The sequence below is a fragment of the Populus alba genome, chromosome 16 (assembly GCF_005239225.2).
Source record: "Populus alba chromosome 16, ASM523922v2, whole genome shotgun sequence".
NCBI classification, from domain to species: domain Eukaryota; kingdom Viridiplantae; phylum Streptophyta; class Magnoliopsida; order Malpighiales; family Salicaceae; genus Populus; species Populus alba.
Window position 1 is genome coordinate 15,784,440 of NC_133299.1, and position 18,519 is coordinate 15,802,958.

Here is an 18,519-nt window from a genome sequence, read left to right on the forward strand (position 1 = left end):
AAAACTATAAGAACTTTGAAAAAAATCCAAGGGAAAAAAATAAAAAATAAAAAATAAAAGGAATAAATTGAAAAATATAATATACATAAATTAGAATTGAAAGGCTTAATTGTAAACAAATAAAACTCAAACAAAAAAGAAAATGACCAAAATAAAAAATCAAAACAAAGAGGATGTATTTTGAAACACCAATAAAAAATAGGAACAAATTTAGAAGGATTGAAATTATAAAGGGAATAAAAACAAAATAAGAATTAAAAAATGAGACCTGAAATGAAAAACAAAACATATAAGAAATTGTAATTGAAAGACAAAATAAAAAAAAAAACTTTTATAAAAGGAATAAAGATGAAATAAGAAATTTAAAGACTAAGGACTAAAATTGACAAACAACAAATAAAGAGGACAATTATGTATTTTAGTTGTTAAGAAAGAGAAAAGAAAAGAAAAAAACATAAACAATCGATTATCCACGGTAATCTAACTATTATCTATTTACATGCATCATACTATGTGAAAGAGGATATGATTGCGCATTTAATGAGACATCAGTTGACTAGATTAGGTTACTAGGTGATGTCACACGCGTCACCTAAATAACATGGATGCCGCACATTCATTGTTGTGTGGAACAAAAATCTTGAGTGACTTAAATGTAAATTCCATGGGAAATAAAATCAGGCAACTTGTGGAATACCTTAAAAACACTGGGCCAGAAATAGAAAATCAAAATTTGAAATAAACCTCCGTCATCGTCTGTCTAGTGTCTACCCCTCCGCAGCACAGTGACAGTCACACAGCAAAGCATCTACACCTTCCACTCCCCTGCAAAGCAATTGTCCCTTCTCCCCATCGCAGAAAACCAAAAAAATGCTAACCCTAAACGTCGTCGCGCCTCCCTCCATGTAACTAATTAAAAAAAATCTTCCTTTCAAACTACCTGCTGATTTCCAGTTCAAAAATTAGGATTTTTGAAGCTAACCCTATTAATTCAAATTTTGCAGATTGCCAATTTTTTCAGCTCAACCATCTAATCATCAATTCAATTATATCAACTACCGACTTGCAAATACAGGTGTGTTCTTACTTGTGCCCTAACTTTTCTCTCTTTATCCTGCTTTGAAATGATTTCGAATTGATAATATTTTATATTTTTTTGGCAGGGAGAAGAAAGCTTAAGGTTTCGAGACTCAGGTCTAACTTTTGGGACTCCATAAGATCTGGGTAACATGAATTGGTTTATTTTTAATTAATTAATTTATCTTGTTTCACTGTCTAATTGTGATTGTGTTATGTCCTAAACCAATCCTGGGAATATATTTCACTTTGAGTCTGTATGGAATCCGGTATGTTTCGATTAGGAAAACTTGGTTGTCGTGTGAATTTATGATTGCTTATTGAAAGTTTTGGAGAGTAAAAGATTCAATGCTTATGGTGTCGTGTGAGGTTGTAGGCTACTGGGCATTGTGTGTTGGGTAAGTTTTTGGGCTTCTATAATTTGTCTACCGCACTAGTTAGTTTTATGTAACGGGGATGCTTTCATTGTTGTGTTTTATTGCAGGTTCTTGAAGGATAATCCGACGCAAGTTGTGGAATCATCCTCTACGCTCCAAGAAGAGGAAGAGCCACAGCCTGAAGAGTTTGTTCTTGTGGAAAAGACTGAGGAAGATGGAGTGGTTGAGCAAATAATATTCTCTTCTGGTGGGGATGTTGATATTTATGATCTGCAGACCCTGTGTGATAAGGTAACTGTGTTTCTGGTTGATGCCATCATGTGTCGCAATCTTATGATATTGAATCAACTCAATGAAAAACCAAATACCGGGCTTATATTCTGGCTGATGTCAAGAGGTGAAGATGATAGGAAATTTTGCTACACAATGATTATCTCTGCAATGTCTGTAGCTGATCTTTTAAATTCACAATTTATAAATTTACCCAGAAGAGTCTTTCTTGAATCTGGATTCTGACCTGTGAAAGCCCAGAGTCTAAAATGATGCTATCATATTGGGTTAAAATAACAGAAGTAGTCCAACTTTCAATGAATGGAAGATTGGGACAATCGATTCAATGAGCTATTATTGGTTGATTGCTGCTCACATCACACATTTGAAATCTGCATGCTTTCTTTCCAGTTTGAAGGATCACCAATTAATTAGTGGCAAAACATTTTTATGGTGTAATATACTTGTGAAATCCAAAATCAATAAAACAACTAAAATCATTGCTTAACAGGTGGGCTGGCCTAGAAGGCCACTGTCAAAATTAGATGCAGCTTTAAAAAATAGCTACATGGTAGCCACATTGCATTCTATACGGAAATCACCTGGATCGGGTACGTAGTAGATATATTGTAAGACATCCCATTTCATGTAACTGATCTTGTTAAGTTAAAGTTACGCTTATTTCCACATCTAAAATTATTTTGTAAACATCTTAGTGTACTTGGAGAAGTTATTTGACAGAGGGGAATGACCAAAAGAAGCTTATTGGCATGGCTCGTGCTACATCTGATCATGCCTTCAATGCTACAATTTGGGATGTTCTGGTTGATCCTAGCTATCAGGTATACTTCATGTTATTTTTTAATAGATAACTGTGCTGACTTGCTGATGCAGAGAATTAGAAATACTATCTTCTGTTATGCAACAATATGAGTCCATAGATGCATGCGTGGTGCAATTTTCTTCCATAGTTGCCTGCACGAGGAGAATGATCCTTGAAATTTTATTACTTTTCTGCTTGCCATTTTCCTGGGATACATGATTATGGGAATAGTGATTTTATTACTTTTCTGCTTGCCTTTTTCTTGGGATACATGATTATAGGAATAGTGATGCGTTCTGCAGGAATTGTTGACTTTATAGTCACCTTAGGAAATATTTTGGTCGCAGAATGGGGAGAGAATAAGCCGTACCGATTGCTAGTCGTAGTGTGATCCTTTGGTTTGGCTACGAAATGGCAGGCATTTGGAATGGATAGCACGTAGGACCTAGCCGGCTTCAGATTATGGTGGCTACAGCATTTTTCCAGATTTTCTTTTTCTTTGTCGTGGTTTATGACATGAAAAGGTTAAGTTCAGAGCATGGAAACAAAGCAATTTTGGACTTGGAATCATGTACTAATTGAATGAACTCACTATTCATCTTCTAAAAGTGCATGTATCTATCACTTCTGATATTAAGAGATTCTTATAATTGGTTTGATACTATGCCAGCTAACATCACTTCCTAAAATTGTTTTATATTTCATTCAGGGCCAAGGCCTTGGTAAGACACTTGTTGAAAAGATTATTAGAGCTCTTCTACAAAGGGACATTGGCAATATAACGCTATTTGCAGATAGTCAAGGTATAGCAATCTGTACAGTAAAAAGCATTGTTGGTTCTTTACACTGCATTCCCACCATAAAATCTGCCAGATCTTCTGCTACAGTTAGATGTTGGTACCTCTCACCTGGATGTGGGGCTGGCGACTCGTATTTTCCTGCACGTGCAACTGCAAAACATTTGATTATTTTATCTTTCAGAAAGGGTCAAGGATTGATTGAGGGCATGTAGATTGTTTCTTATTTTGCACTGCTTGCTTTGTTTCCATATTTAATTCAATCCTGTCCAATTGCACTCATTTAAGCTTTGCTTCTCCTATAATATTAGTACCCTTGAAACCATGTTCTCTTTTGATCAGGATCAATTATTTTGATCAGAGTTATAAATTTTGATTGTGACATGGATTTATTTGATTGCCATTGCAGTAGTAGAGTTCTATCGGAATTTGGGATTTGAACCTGATCCTGAGGGCATTAAAGGTATGTTTTGGTACCCAAAGTACTAGTTGACTGGGGTGAGGACAGGCTTCTTTGTGCTTGAATGTAACTGATACATCTTGCAAAATGCAATGGCACAAAGGACTTTAGAGAGGAAACCCACTTGTAAGTCCACATCACATGTAACTGTAATTTGAAGCTTTCGCGATTGATTGTCATGTATCTCATGGAAATATGAGGCTGTTAGCTTTCCACTGTTCAAGAACAGTTGATTTATTCCTACATCCTGTACTTTATTACCTTGCTTAACGCAGCATGAGATTTGATGAGAACTTTTCCAATTTGCTATTGTATTGTTTTGGCGTTCACTATCAGATACTGTAATCCATCGAAGAACACTATTTGAGTGATCTCATATCAAATTGTATTATTGAAGCAACATTTATCTTATCTATAATGTGGTTGATTTCATAGAAATTCAAATCCAAAACAAATGCCCTCGCATGGTGAGAGACAGGGACCGAATCATAAGACCATTTCTTTCATTTGATAAGTTTTAGGCTTTCATATTCCTGCTCTTTAAAGTCCTAGTCTACGCGAGCCTTTGCATATAATCTATTGTAAAACTGTTGACCTGGTAAATGATGTCCTCAGCGCTCCACGGTAGGTGTAGACATCTCTGATGGCTTTTTGCCGTACTGTACTGACTCGGTACAAATTCGCATAAAATTTTAGTTTCGGTTGTTTACATTGATGTATGATCTCATCCATGCCACTATATTTATTTAGGTTAATTAGACGGGGTCCTTTTGACTTCACTGTTAAACGGGATTAAAATTTATCCACTAGCATGGCGTGGCGACATTTTTTTAAGTCTCCTTTCCCTTGTTATATTTGTTTAAAACAACCCAGCCGGGAGGGGAGAAGGCTTACCGTTGGAGAAAGGTGCACAATTCTTAATATATAGTGTTTGGATAAAAACATAGAAAAGGGAGATGACCTTGTATTATGTCCAGCAATAACACCCTGGTTTGCCCATCTCACCAATGGCATCAAACCGTGATTCAAGCAACATCTTCTCCAGAAATGAACGATGCAAGTGTCGTCTCGAGGCATTCAAAGGGACTCGTATATATCTCATTGCTTGTAAATATAAAAGATCAAAAAGAAAAAGGAAAAAAAGGCCACTTTCGAAAGTTAAAAGGGATTTGGGATGATACCTCCTCTTTTGTCGAAATTTTCCGGTACTCTGTGGCCCAATCCATTATTTTTTTTTTACAGGAAACTACCCCAACGTTTAATTGAACCACTCAAGAATAGATGGGGGGTGTAATTCAGGTGAAAGAGGGGGGAAATTAATTGAAAATGAACGAGAAAAGAACAACAATAATAGAAATAAAAATGGTCAACAATGTTGTTTGGCGCCTTACAGTGGCTTGGGAGTTGGCTTGAGCAATACTTTTATTTTTTTAATGGCTATCTATCATCTTGACTATTTTGCAAATTCTATACATAAGAATGACTCTACCACTCTTCTAGCATGCTCTCTTCTTGCTTCTTATAATCTCACAATCCCATCACTGCATGAAGGTGAAGTTTCTTTGCCATATAGTAATCGGTAGTCTTTCTGATAACAGTAAGCTAGCTTTGCCTCTCGACCACCGCAACGACAGTTTACTTCCTTCTCTGTGTTTCTTTCTTACATGCTGATCATATTGGATTTTATTTCGACAGATGTTGAGGCTGAGGTTCTGTCTCTTTGGAGTCGTTATTGCTTTGTTGCAATGTTACTTTGCTATGCTTTCTTCAGCGCAGATGACTCATCCATCGGAAGGTTCTCTCCTCTTTATCCATGAATAAACAGACACACTTACAAGCATGTGCATGGTTGATTATGTTTCTTGGTTTTGTTATTGTCACTGTCGAATGATTCTTTCCTCCGTGTTCCAGTCAGTGTTTTGCAAGCTGTCCATCGGAGGCTCATAGATACACAGGGCAATCTTAACGACTGGAAAAAAAGTGATCCTTGTACATCGAACTGGACAGGAGTAGTCTGCATCTTGGATAAAAATGATGGTTATTTTCACGTCAGAGAATTGTATGCTGATTTTATACTTTCATATTTATAATTTGCTGTTATCTTTATAGATTAAGGTTCATCAGATCATGTAAGTACGTTTTGATTACATGATTCATTCTGGCAGGCGTATGCTACATCTGAATCTCTCTGGAACATTAGCTCCTGAACTCGGTCTTCTAACATATGCAAGAAGATTGTGAGTCAGATCATACCATCAATTAATATCAAATGGTCATCTTTTATTTAATCATCATCCTTGTTACGTACTGAAACTCTCAATCCTTTTGAATTTGCTTCTTTTTTGCAGGAATTTTATGTGGAACAATATAAATGGTAGCATACCAAAAGAGATAGGGAAAATGACTTCCTTGCAGCTTTTGTAAGTTGAAATATGTGGAGTAAATAGATCAAACTATAAAGAAATTTTTAAAAAATTCTCTGATATTTTTATTGAATCTGAATAATAGTATTAATTTTTATAAAATAAATCAATATCCATTTTTATATTAATACTAAAATCAACAAAAATGGAAGGTTTTTGATATGCTTATATATGTTATACAGATGATTAATAATATAATATAAGTATTATCATTGATTTTCTTCGGAGCGAACCATACTTCTTTATCTTTAGTTTATTATAGGTGCCTACTAGAAAGCTCTTCTTGAACAAGAAAACCATGGACATGACTCCTTTTTTAAACAATTTAACTTGTTTTGCATGAGCCAATGCAATTTCTCACTGTTTAGGCTTGTCTCCACCAATACTAAGAATCAGAGTGCTTAAAGTTCTATTTAGAGACTCTATTTCAATTTGTGGATGAACATTCCTGCTAAACTTCAAAGAGGAATTAAACATCTTCCATAAAGTTAGCTAAAAAATAACTAAGGAATCTAATATCTCTATCATACGTGATGACTTTTGAAATACCATGCAACCTCATTATCTCTATGAAAAATAGCCTATCTATATTGATCACATCTGTTGTCTTCTTACAAAGTATAAAGTATGCCATTTTTTAATATCTATCCATAACAACAAAAACAAAATCAATTCTTCACCGAGTTTATGGAAGGCCTAACACAAAATCCGTGGAAAATTCTTCCTAGATATGTTCATGTGTAAGTAAAAGCATGTATAAATCAATGTTTTGTGATCGCCGCTTAGCTGTTTAACAAGTAAAATGACATTGAACAAAATTGTTTTATCTCTTCCTCTGTGACCCCACTTAAACTTCCTCTTCTTTAAACATTTAGTGATTGGTGCCATAATATTATTGAAATTCTAAATAAATCTCCTATACAAAGTAGCCAAGCTATGAAAACTTTGCACATCACTAACTGTCTTGGGCATGGTCCAATCATAAATTGCCCTTACTTTCTCCGTGTCAACTTTGACTCCATTAGCTCTTACTACAAAACCAAAGAATAACAACTTGTTGGTCATGAAACCCACTTCTTCAGATTCACATACAACTTGTTTTTTAGCAACACATTCATAACACTCCTTAAGTGCTCAATATAATTTGTTTCATTATAACTAAACAAAACTTGATTAATCATCCTCATGAAATGTGCTCAGTGCATTCTTTAACACAATTGACATGAATAACTACTCATACAACCTATATTTCATCTTTAAAGTTGTTTTCCACTCATCCTCTGGTCAAATATGAATTTGATGATACTCCTTCTTCAAGTCAATCTTTAAAAATATTCTTACATCACATAACTAATCTAGCATGTAATCAAATCGTGGAATTGGAAACTAGTATCCTATAATGATTTTATTGATAGGCAATTATCAATACACATACGCCAACTGCCATCCTTCTTTGGTGTCAGTAAAGTAGGGACAACACATGGACTTAAGCTCTCTTGAACCATTTATTTGTTCAGCAATGGATGAACTCAAGTTTAAAGTAAAAAAATATAGGAAGGATCTATAAGTGGACTTTATAAAAACATAAAGTATAACATCACATATGAATTTTTACTTATTATACACACACCATAAATTAAAATTTGAAGCTCATAGGTTAAAGGCATGCTACTTCATGAATAAGTTAGCTACGATATTGTATTCAAAGAATTTGTTTTATGGAGTGGAAGAGTAATTTTTGATAGATAACTTGAGGACATCGTCATCTATTCTCTCTAATAATTCAACTGTTGTACTTAAATGAAACCCGAAATAATCTTTCATAATATCTCTAGAAAACTTGTTAGAAATTACCAGGTCCTCATTGTCCTTGTTTGCAAGATTTTCATCATATAAATCTTCTTCATCATCTCCATTAGGTTTGCATAGAATATACTTGTCATAAAAAAGTTCTTGGTCATACTGGCATTCAATCACATTAATCGATTTCTATCTCTTGGGTCGTGGTTGTTTATCTTGATATCCGACAAGGGCTTATGACCTTCATCAAGTTCATCTGCACCAACACCCTTCACATGGACAAATGGTTATTTAGATGGAATTTTAGGAATAGGTCTAAGGTAAGGTCAACCCCGAGGTAAGTCTCCAAGCACGTTTCTCTCCTTTTGTGATTCCTATTTGTGCTTCCCATCAACCAAATAAATCTTCTTCATTAGATGAATACTCGTAGTCATACCAGCTACAAGGATTTGCATGAAATGGTTCAATAACAGGTCGCCATGGGTGTCCTCCTCAACACGTGCCTCTCTTCTTCCCGGGTTCATGTTTGCCCACAATCCTAGTGCCTTAAACCTGTTTGTGAGGTCATCAAATCTGACATTGATGTCGCCGAAGCTAGTTTGCATTTGCTCCTCTAAAGTTTCTATCACTACTAAATGAAGATTTAGCCGATCCCAAACAGCCTACATCCTCTGATCACCGTCATGAAGATGGTTGCCAGCAACTGCTCCACAATTCTTTTCACAGTTCGCCACTAGTCTGGATATTGACCCACTCTAATACCACATGACGGAGCACATAACAAAAATAAAACTATTGTTCTCAAGCTCTAAGATTATAGACCAAACGACAAAGAAATCTAGAGAAAATTCTTTGGTATTTTTATTGAATCTAAATAATAGTATTGAACTCCATGAAATAAACTAGACAAACCTATTTATATTAGTACTAAATTAAATCCTTTATTGGAAAATTTTTTATTTAAAATTTATCTAATTAACAGAATTTATTTAGCATTAGAATTTCTAAATAGTAAAATACTAATTAAATAAAAAATTATAAGTTAAATAAAAAATAAATAATTAAAATTTAAAATTAACTAGGAAAATAATAAAAATAGAAAAATGACAACTTTATGCTCCAATCTGGTCATAAACTCCTGCATAATTGTTCTACGTAATAGTTGCTGCACATTATGTAAATTGCAAAATCAAGTGCCAAGAAACAAATTTCACTTTGCTAGTTGTTTGATTCTTGAAAAAGTAGACTTTCCATATTACTCTATGGTTGGGGGGAAGGAAGATAGAGGGCAATTTGGTGGAGAATAATCCATCTTTTTTTGTTTGGTTCTTTTGAAGGGGAGGGAGAGGAAAGGTTTAAGACAGAGTGTGAAAGAGAAATAGGTGGTCATTCTTGCCTTAGGCATTACATCCATCTTAGGTGACCAAGATTGGTCAAGCTTCTGCTTTGTGAAATTGGAAAGCAGGAGATCTGCTTGTGGGCATGAGTAATATAGACATGGATCATATATTGCATGGCATATAGTTACTATACCATTCTCCATTTGCAGGCTTTTGAGCGGGAACCAAATATCAGGTCCTTTGCCGGATGAGCTTGGTAATCTCCCCAACATAACCAAGTTTCAGCTGGACATAAATCAAATATCAGGACCACTTCCCAGATCGTTTGCAAACTTGACCAATGTCAGGCACTTGTAAGTGGCTTCTTCTCTAGGGACAAACTCTTTCCCCCCTTCTTGCATGTTCTCATGGATGTTTTCTAATTGCAGTCATATGAACAACAACTCAATCAGTGGTCAGATTCCGCCGGAACTTGGGGCATTACCTCAACTCATACACTTGTAAGTTCCGTTACAACCTGCATTAATTCAATTGATTGCGTTTTTTCATGAAGCTGTCACTGTCAGTTCGAAGCAAATGAACCTAATTTTGCGTTCATGTTTCTTAAGTTTTTTTTTTTTTTTTTTGTCACTTGCTGTTGCCAACGTTTGCAGCCTGTTGGATAATAACAACTTGTCAGGCTATCTTCCACCAGAGCTTTCAAAGATGCCAAAGTTGACGGTTTTGTAAGTTCCATCTCATTAATGACTCTAACTTGATGAAATGTATTCACTGATTTTTGTATGCATAAGCTCGTGTGTGATTTGTGCTCAGACTCCCTAACACTGATCTTGTATATTTGTCAACAAGGTGAATGTCTTTGTTAAACTAACATATGTTTTGTTTCTTGTAATGGTTTTCATTTGGGGATACGTTCGACTTTCAGTTGTTTCCAAAGATTTCACCTCTGAAAGCAGTTCCTGCTAGATTAGCATTGAATTATTTTACCACACTTCATAATTTTTCAAAATTCAGTTTAAAGGGGCGGTGTGATCGGAATCAGGTTTAAAGGGTGGTGTGATTGGAAGTCAGGTTTCTGCTGAATCTGACTCATTTTTTATACATCAGGGGTGAGTGTTGGTTTTTGGCAGAGTTCAAAAAAGTTTCCCAGCTATATTGTTAGTCTCAATTGAGTCCCCTAACAATTTTCTTTCTCAATTAGGTCCCTTTAAGTTTCAGAAATTCTCAATTGAATCTCATTTCCATCATGGATTCCTTCAAAATCCCACCTTTTTTTTTTGTAAGAAACAAAGACATTTTGTAGAAGATTTAATGTATACCGTTAAAAATTTATCTAGAGCTTAGACAGAAAACTTCATGCGAATTTTCAATACTTTAGGCATCCAATTTTATAGGCTGAAGAAGCAATTCTGGTAATTTTATCATTGAATACAATGAAATGGATTGGGACGTATTAATACTGTTAATATGCCAATAGGTTCACTAAAAGGCTTTAATTTCTGGTTTTCTGATCCTCTTTCTGAAGGGTTTTTCACGTTGAATGGATTATGAAAATTAGTCGAAAATGTGCAGTTCTTTTAAATGTAGAAGGACGACTGACTTCAAATCTTTGCAGCCAACTTGATAACAACAACTTTAATGGAACGGAGATCCCAGAGTCTTATGGCAACATGTCCACACTGTTGAAATTGTAAGCTCTTCTCCATGCTTCAGCCTTTTACTTTCTTCATGAAAAAGCATGCTGTAAATATGTTATCTCAATGGTGAAAAAACATATAGGGATCTGTCACACATGCATAGAGTTGCATTTAGTCTTTTGTTTGTTAATTTCTGATGTCCTTTTTTAGGAAAATGATCTTGCTTGCCTTTGTTGAACTGCAATTCTCTAAAACTGGTTCTTAATTAACACCCTCACATTGAGCTCTGCAGGAGTCTTAGGAACTGCAACTTGCAAGGATCTGTTCCCGATCTGAGTGGCTCACCACACCTTCTCTACTTGTAAGTCTTCAGGAAAAATTCGAGTATTTCGTTTAACCATGATTATTTCTTACAAATTCTTCAAGCATGTAGCTTTCCTCGTTTCATGTGCTTGTATTTAATAGGTGACAGTAACAGTCATATTCTATGAATCACCTGCAGTTGCCCTCCTTTTGAACTGGTTGTTGTTCTTAATATGCAAATATTCATGACTATGTAGAGTAGTTGTCTTAAAATAATGTTTTTTTCCCCCCAAATTAACTAGGATCTGTTTTAGAATGTTGATTTTTTTCTGATGGCTGTTAATAATTTGTTTTTCAGGGATCTAAGCTCAAATAAGCTAGCCGGAAGCATACCGACAAATAAGCTTTCTGTTAATATCACAACTATGTAAGTTACTGAAGTCCAAACTTGTGGAAGCTCAGGTGCTTTTCAGCTCGAATTGTCTCTACACCCTGTATTATGCTTGTTGACGTGCATACAAAGCTATATACATGCTAGTATGCATCAACAGCAGATGTTTTGCTGCTAAAATTATGAAATAGAACGTTACCACAAGAACATTAGCATTTAATGAAATGCTACTATTTGCATATCTTACAATAGCGTTAGTGGAAGTTCAAAAAATAAACAGCAACAAAAGAAAAGATAATTCAACTGGTTTAAGACTAGCGCACAATGTATGAATGGGATTGTACACGATGAAAGTGGGTATGATCCAAATCCCATGTGGTGAAACCAGAAACAAACCACCAGATTTATCTTCAACTCTAGAATGATTTTGATGTATAGCATATAACATTATATATTCATTCCTTCGAGTATTCATGTGAAATTCAAAATCCTCGCTGCTGCGGTTAATATAGCGATCCTTGTTCTTTCTGACATGACAAATTAATTCACAACTAATATTGCAGCAATTTATCCAACAATATGCTCACTGGACCAATCCCTTCAAATTTCTCGGGCTTTCCTCATCTCCAAAAACTGTAAGACCTCTCTGCATTTATTTGTGCACTTTCTGTTATTTTATTGCTGCACACTATGCTAGCGTGGTTAAAATAATCGTATATTATGAAGCTCTTTGATTTTATAGTTGATGGATGATACCAGTTGATAATGAAGATTATATTTTATTGCAGGTTGCTTGCGAACAACAATTTGAGTGGTGATGCTCCCACTAACATTTGGCAGAGTTTGACTCTTGGTTCATTTGCAAAACTTACCTTGTAAGGCTTAATTACAGAAAGCAACCTTTTCTGACTGAATTTTTCAGTCTATCTTTTCTTAATTATCGCCATGTCATATCCTTCGTTGTATCAATTTATATTGTTTTTGGGGTAACTTGCGTCAGGCACAGTGAACTTCTTGGCCTTCCTCCTTCGGTATCTTCTACCTAAACTTGTTATACTGTGCATTACTTGCAGGGATTTCCGGAACAATTCACTTACGAATATTTCAGGTATTATAAATCCTCCTGCAAACGTTAGCATCAGGTGAGATTTGTTTTACCATATAACATATTCACTTTCTGGCAGATACATTTCTTTTTACTCTTAATAATGTCACTGCATCCGGGCTCTTTTATGCTTGTTTTTAATTTCTGATGCATAGCCTTGTTTTTATTTTCGATAATATTTTTATTTAATCTAAATGAGATAAATACCATGTCTTGATCATTTGATTGTTAAGTCCTTTTGCCAATTATGATTAGATGTTTCCTTAGATCCCAAGCAGTCACTCCTTGTCTCACTGCTTCAACTCATTGAACCATGTTGTTTCATCACATAACTCCATTTCACAATTAGTGGTTGCACTGTGCTGAACTATCTTGGACAAAACCTTGTATCATTATCGTGCAAGGATCCCAGTTCCCATAAACTTGTTATAACATTGTAAGTTTCATGCCTTAGATTTTTTGAAATTAGATTTGGATTTCAGAAATTATATGATGTTTTGCATTGCTGAGACATGTAAATTCTTGCTTGTTACCTTCTCTAATATATAGAATCATCATTTCTGCACTGTGCCTGCTGTTATGTGCACGAATAACTTTCCCTTTGCCTTCCCCTTTTCCAGCCCCCATTCTCATAGTACTCATGTAATTTTTTTTTCTTCCTACTTAATCAAGTTATATAATTTCTATATATAATATAGTCAGTCACGTACAGATTATATTTATTTTTGTATCCCTGAATCACATGCTTTTAGAATTTAGTTTTAATATTTCTTTCACTAGACTATGTTGCTACAATGACTTTAGTTACCGTTGTGAAATGTTCCGAGAGAGTTTCTTGCATATATAATGCAGGAAATAATATTGATCTAAATTAAGTGTAGCAAATAGTTTTAAGAGTTTTAATAACTGGATATCTAGGCTTCAAGGCAATCCTGTCTGTCAAAGAGCAAATGAGCTAAACATACTCCCGTTTTGTGGAGTCCCAACTGGAGATACTGAGGCTCCTGGAAGCTCAAATGACTCCCCTGAAGGCTGCAAAACTCAATCTTGTCCCTTCAGTGATAATTATGAATACGTCCCAGAATCTCCTGCTCCCTGCTTCTGTGCTGCACCTCTTGGCATTGGATTACGCTTGAGAAGTCCCAGCATATCAGATTTTCAACCATATAAATTCCCATTTGGGCTTTGGATAACCGACTATCTTGAAATGAACCCTTACCAACTAGTGATTGACTCATTCATGTGGGAAGAAGGTCCCCGGCTGAGGATGTATTTGAAAATCTTTCCTTCATTTAGTAATGATACTTATAAATTCAACACAAGCGAGATTCTACAGCTCATGGACGAGTTTGCTACATTTTCCATTCCCGGCGATGATACCTTTGGCCCATATGATCTACTTAATTTCACGCTCCTTGGACCTTACAAAAATGGTATGTCTCTGGAGCTACATGTTTTTCACTTCAAACATCAATTTTGCATCTACATTGTATGATAAAATGAAACTGCAGTAAGTTATTAGTAGTGAGTCTAGTGACTAGAATTGCTGCATCTTCCTCCATTTCTATTCTACAAACTAGTTCGTTATTTGATCAAATGCATGGCCCAAGAGATACAGGGGGAGGTGTTGGGGCTTTTTCTTTCATGGCAAATCATATACAGCGAACTTACTGCTTTCATTGTTTTGAAAATGTCAGTGATTCTCAAGCTTCCGAAATCAGGAATGAGCAGAGGTGCCCTTCTTGGAATTGTGTTAGGATCCATGTCCCTCATAGTTGCTATATCTTTGGTCATTGCATTCATTTTCTATAAAAAGCACAAGAGATTCTATCGTCAAGTTTTCAAGAAAAAGTCAAGTAAGCCATTATCTTGTTATGACATTTGCTCCCCCCCACTTGTCTCCATCAAAAAGTATTGATGCTATTTTTTTTCCATGCAGCTCAAAAACTTCCATTTAAAACTGAAAGTCTGAGAGAGTTCAGTTTTCCAGTACTTGAAATGGCAACAAATGGTTTTGATAACTCTATGCAAGTTGGGCAAGGAGGCTATGGAAAGGTGTATAAAGGAGTTTTAGCTGATGGTACAATAGTGGCCATCAAGCGTGCACATGAAGGATCTTTGCAGGGTCAGAAAGAGTTCTTCACTGAAATTGAACTCTTGTCACGCTTGCATCATCGCAACTTGGTGCCATTGGTTGGGTATTGTGTTGAACAAGGCGAGCAGGTACGTTGTGGGTAACAATATCTGTCACATATGACTTCTTGTGATATGATTATGGGATAACAGCTACCGACTGAGAGTCATTTTAGCTTCCCAACAGTTGAATGCTGTTGTAAACATCCTAATCAGCATGCGTTAAAAATGTTAAAAATGTCATTCTAGGCTCTTTGTGTTTTCTCTTCATTTCTTTAAAAAATTCTGGCAGTATCTTGTCAAAATTGAGTGCCATAATGCCTATCATTCTACTTCAAAATCAACAACTTATCATCTTGCGTTTTGTGTATTTCGCAGATGCTAGTGTATGAATTCATGCCTAATGGTTCTGTTGGACACCTCCTCTCTGGTAAACATTTTGTATTGTGTGACTTGGGATTAGATTCTTCTTCTTGTTTTCTTTTTCCAAACATTTTGAAGAAAATTTTGTGGATTTGTATGCAGAAGATTATACTGAAGCCTCATTTTCATTTCCCATTTTTTCCCTTCATTCTCTTCTAATTAGTCATTTATCTACACAAGGAAATCAAAAAATAAATTTATATGGAGTATTTGAAAGAGAATAGGAAGCATTGTCAGCTATAGCATTAGCAGGAGTAGGATGAGCACTAAATAAGGCTTCGAAGTTGCTAGCTAGATGTCACTTGAAGGGCGTAACTGATTCTCATACTAGATTTCACCCATCGAGGCAGATCCCAGGAAGGGCTCCAGGGCCATGATTAACAATTGTTCTTCTGCTATGTCATCATCTTTGTTTGTTTTAAAAAGGATTGGGGGGGGGGGGGATCCATGGTGTAGAAGCTCGATTGTTTCTTCTTGTATATAGTCATATTTGACGTTGTTGATGTGTGATATGACAGGTAAATTCAAAAGACCTGCAAGTTTTTCTATGAGGATGAATATTGCATTGGGTTCAGCCAAGGGTATACTCTACCTTCATACTGAAGCTGAGCCACCTATCATCCATCGAGATATCAAAGCAAACAACATATTACTGGACTTCAAATTTACTGCAAAAGTTTCAGATTTCGGAATTTCGAAGCTTGCACCAGTGCAAGATTGCGAAGGCGATGCGTCTCATATATCCACAATTGTGAAAGGCACACCGGTATGTAGCATTCTATAACATGATCAATTTGAGTTGTGGATTATGAAACTCTCTTCAAAGGATGTTATAACATTTACCTGTAATTTCAATGCTACAGACATTTAAGATCATCACTATAACGCATGTTTTCAATGTACAAGAAATCACACATTTTATACTTTCCAATTTCCCAGTGTCTTGGAAATTTCTATAATGACTAGGTAATGACTGAAGCTTAGTCTAATATCATGATATAACATGTCCCTTTCAGCATTGGTACATCAATCTTGTGAAATCAAATCCATGTTATGAAAGTTACATAGAAATTTGATTAGTTAACCAATGGCCTCTTCTCCAAAGGGTACCTTTTCCTAGCAATATATCCAAACCTTTGGTAAAAAGCAAGTTCGGGTAGCAATCAGATCTTTCTTCTACATGATATATTTATCTGGCGTGGGAATGCACTGAACTCACTTGAACCTGAACTCCATGCAGGGATACCTCGATCCAGAATATTTTCTGACCAACAAGTTGACAGATAAGAGTGATGTTTATAGCCTTGGAGTTGTATTTCTTGAACTCTTGACAGGGATGGAGCCTATATCTCATGGAAAATATATTGTTCGAGAGGTACATAACGGTTCATCATAAATACCATAACTTAAACAACTGCTTATTGTTTTTCATCTGTGAAAATTTGATTCAGGATAGAATTGAGCAGGATTAATAGTGGATATCAGCATTGTAGTATTTATCATTGCTTGAACCTCTGACCGGCATTAAATCTGTTTCTATCAGTAACTGTAGAAGCTTCAGAGTTATTTTCACACTATAACCAGAGATTCTTTCAATAACTCAATTGTGTTTGCCAGTTCCCCCTGTCTTGTCTCATAAAAAATTGGAACTATTTGGACATTACTGTTAATTTTAGACTCGGATGAAGATCTTTGCATCTATTTCTCAGCTAAAATAGTTTTCTTATGCTCAACCACCAGCATCAGAGGACAGATTATCATCATGCTATAATATGATACCTTAAACATACAACCTATTTCCTTTTCTAGTTCAAGTTTATTCCTCGTTTGCACCATAGAACTAGAAGTTTGCAGTGGAGCACAAACAAAGTGTTTTTGATAGGACACTAAAAACATGCAGAGAGTATTTCCATGCTAAAGTTGCACCCTTTTTCATCAGAATCTAATGTTGTTGCCTCTTCTATTTGTCAACGACAGATTAACGCAGCATGTCAATCTGGAATAATGTTCTCCATCGTAGACCAAAAAATGGGTCCTTATCCCTCCGATTGTGTCAAGAAATTCATGGCATTGGCCCTAAAGTGCTGTCATGATGAGCCTGCTGAACGACCATCAATGTTGGAAGTGGTTCGCGAGTTGGAGAATATATCCTATATGCTGCAAGAATCTGGCACCATTTCATCAGAGCATGAAACATCTGAAATGTCAGGGGTGGATTCGCCAGCTCTCTTTACTACAGGCAAACCTTCTGCCTCCTCCGGTTTCCTTGGAAGTGATCTAGTCAGTGGTGCATTTCCCGTTATCAGGCCTCGTTGATTGATTATGTGAAAACGGAAACTCCCCATGTATCTGTGTATATATATTCTGGTGAGTGTATCCACCTGGTGCTCGACATGTGTGGCTCAAAAATAACTTCGCTAGTATTGAACCGAACAAAACTTTCCATTTTACACCAATTAGCTACAAAATGTAAACGTACAAGGCACCTCAAGTAGTTTTTTTTTTTTTTTTTTTTATGTATCATATGCTTTCTTTGATTTGAGACATGAATACAAAGATGCCAAATTTCTGTTTTCCACAAAAAAAGAAGGGAAAGAACTGGTCAGTCTATGAACAATTGAATAACTTGGTTGATGAATGAAAGAGCAAGTTCATTATCATATATATCCAACTTGAAATGCCAAAACCAAATAATGTAATTTGCGTTAATAGTTCCGAGAGGAAAAAAAAAAAGATTTGATGATTACTAGCTCCTACAACCACTAGATTGGTGTCCTACGCAATGTGGTGTGCCAAACCAAATTTATTCTCGACAAAAAAAAGATTTAAAAGAATATTGCTGTGTTTTTAAAGAATAAGAGAAATTCAATAATTGAGTTAAACCTAGATTAATTTGATAGTATGATAAAAAAAATTAGGCAACAATAACAACAGCAAATAAGTTTTTTTAAAAAGAAATATTACTCCAAGCAAAGCTGGGCTAATACGTGAAACTCGTAACCTAGCACATGAGATCAAGACAATCCTATTGAAGAATGGTACAAAAAAAAATTAATTATAAAAAAGAACATGAAAAAAAAAGATCCAAATCAACCTGATCAAATCTTTTAAACTCGTGACCTAAAAGATTAACAAAATCCTGATAAATAAAATGATGAAG

General features: G+C 35.5%; 2 protein-coding genes across 8 annotated transcripts; both read left to right on the forward strand.

Annotated features, from left to right (window-relative positions):
- Nucleotides 1-700: 700 nt before the first annotated feature.
- Nucleotides 701-4,106, forward strand: LOC118047196 (probable acetyltransferase TAP2). 5 transcript variants are annotated; one of them, XR_004687290.2, is made up of 9 exons: nucleotides 701-905; nucleotides 1,005-1,075; nucleotides 1,164-1,224; nucleotides 1,562-1,745; nucleotides 2,236-2,335; nucleotides 2,466-2,566; nucleotides 2,895-3,071; nucleotides 3,257-3,350; nucleotides 3,754-3,784. XR_004687290.2 is itself a non-coding variant. In XM_035056417.2 (8 exons), the coding sequence occupies exons 1-8, from the start codon at nucleotides 871-873 to the stop codon at nucleotides 3,831-3,833; spliced, it is 696 nt and encodes a 231-aa protein (XP_034912308.1). In that variant the 5' UTR covers nucleotides 703-870; the 3' UTR covers nucleotides 3,834-4,106. The 5 variants fall into 5 exon arrangements, 3 of the variants coding, with proteins under 3 accessions (XP_034912308.1, XP_034912307.1, XP_034912309.1); XR_004687291.2 differs by having other exon boundaries at nucleotides 2,895-3,118; nucleotides 3,754-3,781; XM_035056417.2 differs by lacking the exon at nucleotides 2,895-3,071 and having other exon boundaries at nucleotides 703-905; nucleotides 1,164-1,194; nucleotides 3,754-4,106.
- A 1,149-nt stretch (nucleotides 4,107-5,255) lies between these two features.
- Nucleotides 5,256-17,879, forward strand: LOC118047183 (probable LRR receptor-like serine/threonine-protein kinase At5g37450). Of its 3 annotated transcripts, none has more exons than XM_035056381.2 (21): nucleotides 5,256-5,355; nucleotides 5,500-5,599; nucleotides 5,716-5,863; nucleotides 5,970-6,041; nucleotides 6,153-6,224; nucleotides 9,577-9,720; nucleotides 9,796-9,867; nucleotides 10,021-10,092; nucleotides 10,983-11,057; nucleotides 11,297-11,365; nucleotides 11,666-11,734; nucleotides 12,262-12,333; nucleotides 12,487-12,573; nucleotides 12,772-12,840; nucleotides 13,722-14,236; nucleotides 14,501-14,659; nucleotides 14,743-15,026; nucleotides 15,315-15,366; nucleotides 15,878-16,125; nucleotides 16,600-16,734; nucleotides 17,337-17,879. In XM_035056381.2, the coding sequence occupies exons 1-21, from the start codon at nucleotides 5,350-5,352 to the stop codon at nucleotides 17,673-17,675; spliced, it is 2,859 nt and encodes a 952-aa protein (XP_034912272.1). In that variant the 5' UTR covers nucleotides 5,256-5,349; the 3' UTR covers nucleotides 17,676-17,879. The 3 variants fall into 3 exon arrangements, with proteins under 3 accessions (XP_034912272.1, XP_034912275.1, XP_073261407.1); XM_035056384.2 differs by having other exon boundaries at nucleotides 5,291-5,401; nucleotides 17,337-17,878; XM_073405306.1 differs by lacking the exons at nucleotides 5,256-5,355; nucleotides 5,500-5,599; nucleotides 5,716-5,863; nucleotides 5,970-6,041; nucleotides 6,153-6,224 and adding an exon at nucleotides 9,102-9,409 and having other exon boundaries at nucleotides 9,447-9,720; nucleotides 17,337-17,876.
- The last annotated feature ends 640 nt before the right edge of the window (nucleotides 17,880-18,519 follow it).

Excerpts from the sequence above, each read along its gene's own strand:
- LOC118047196 (XM_035056416.2), top strand. The coding sequence starts at position 871 with ATGCTAACCCTAAACGTCGTCGCGCCTCCCTCCAT. Across the intron at positions 906-1,004 it reads GTCGTCGCGCCTCCCTCCAT|ATTGCCAATTTTTTCAGCTC; the intron begins GTAACTAATTAA and ends CAAATTTTGCAG. Across the intron at positions 1,076-1,163 it reads CTACCGACTTGCAAATACAG|GGAGAAGAAAGCTTAAGGTT; the intron begins GTGTGTTCTTAC and ends TTTTTTTGGCAG.
- LOC118047183 (XM_035056381.2), top strand. Across the intron at positions 6,042-6,152 it reads CTAACATATGCAAGAAGATT|GAATTTTATGTGGAACAATA; the intron begins GTGAGTCAGATC and ends TCTTTTTTGCAG. Across the intron at positions 14,660-14,742 it reads AGTTTTCAAGAAAAAGTCAA|CTCAAAAACTTCCATTTAAA; the intron begins GTAAGCCATTAT and ends TTTTCCATGCAG.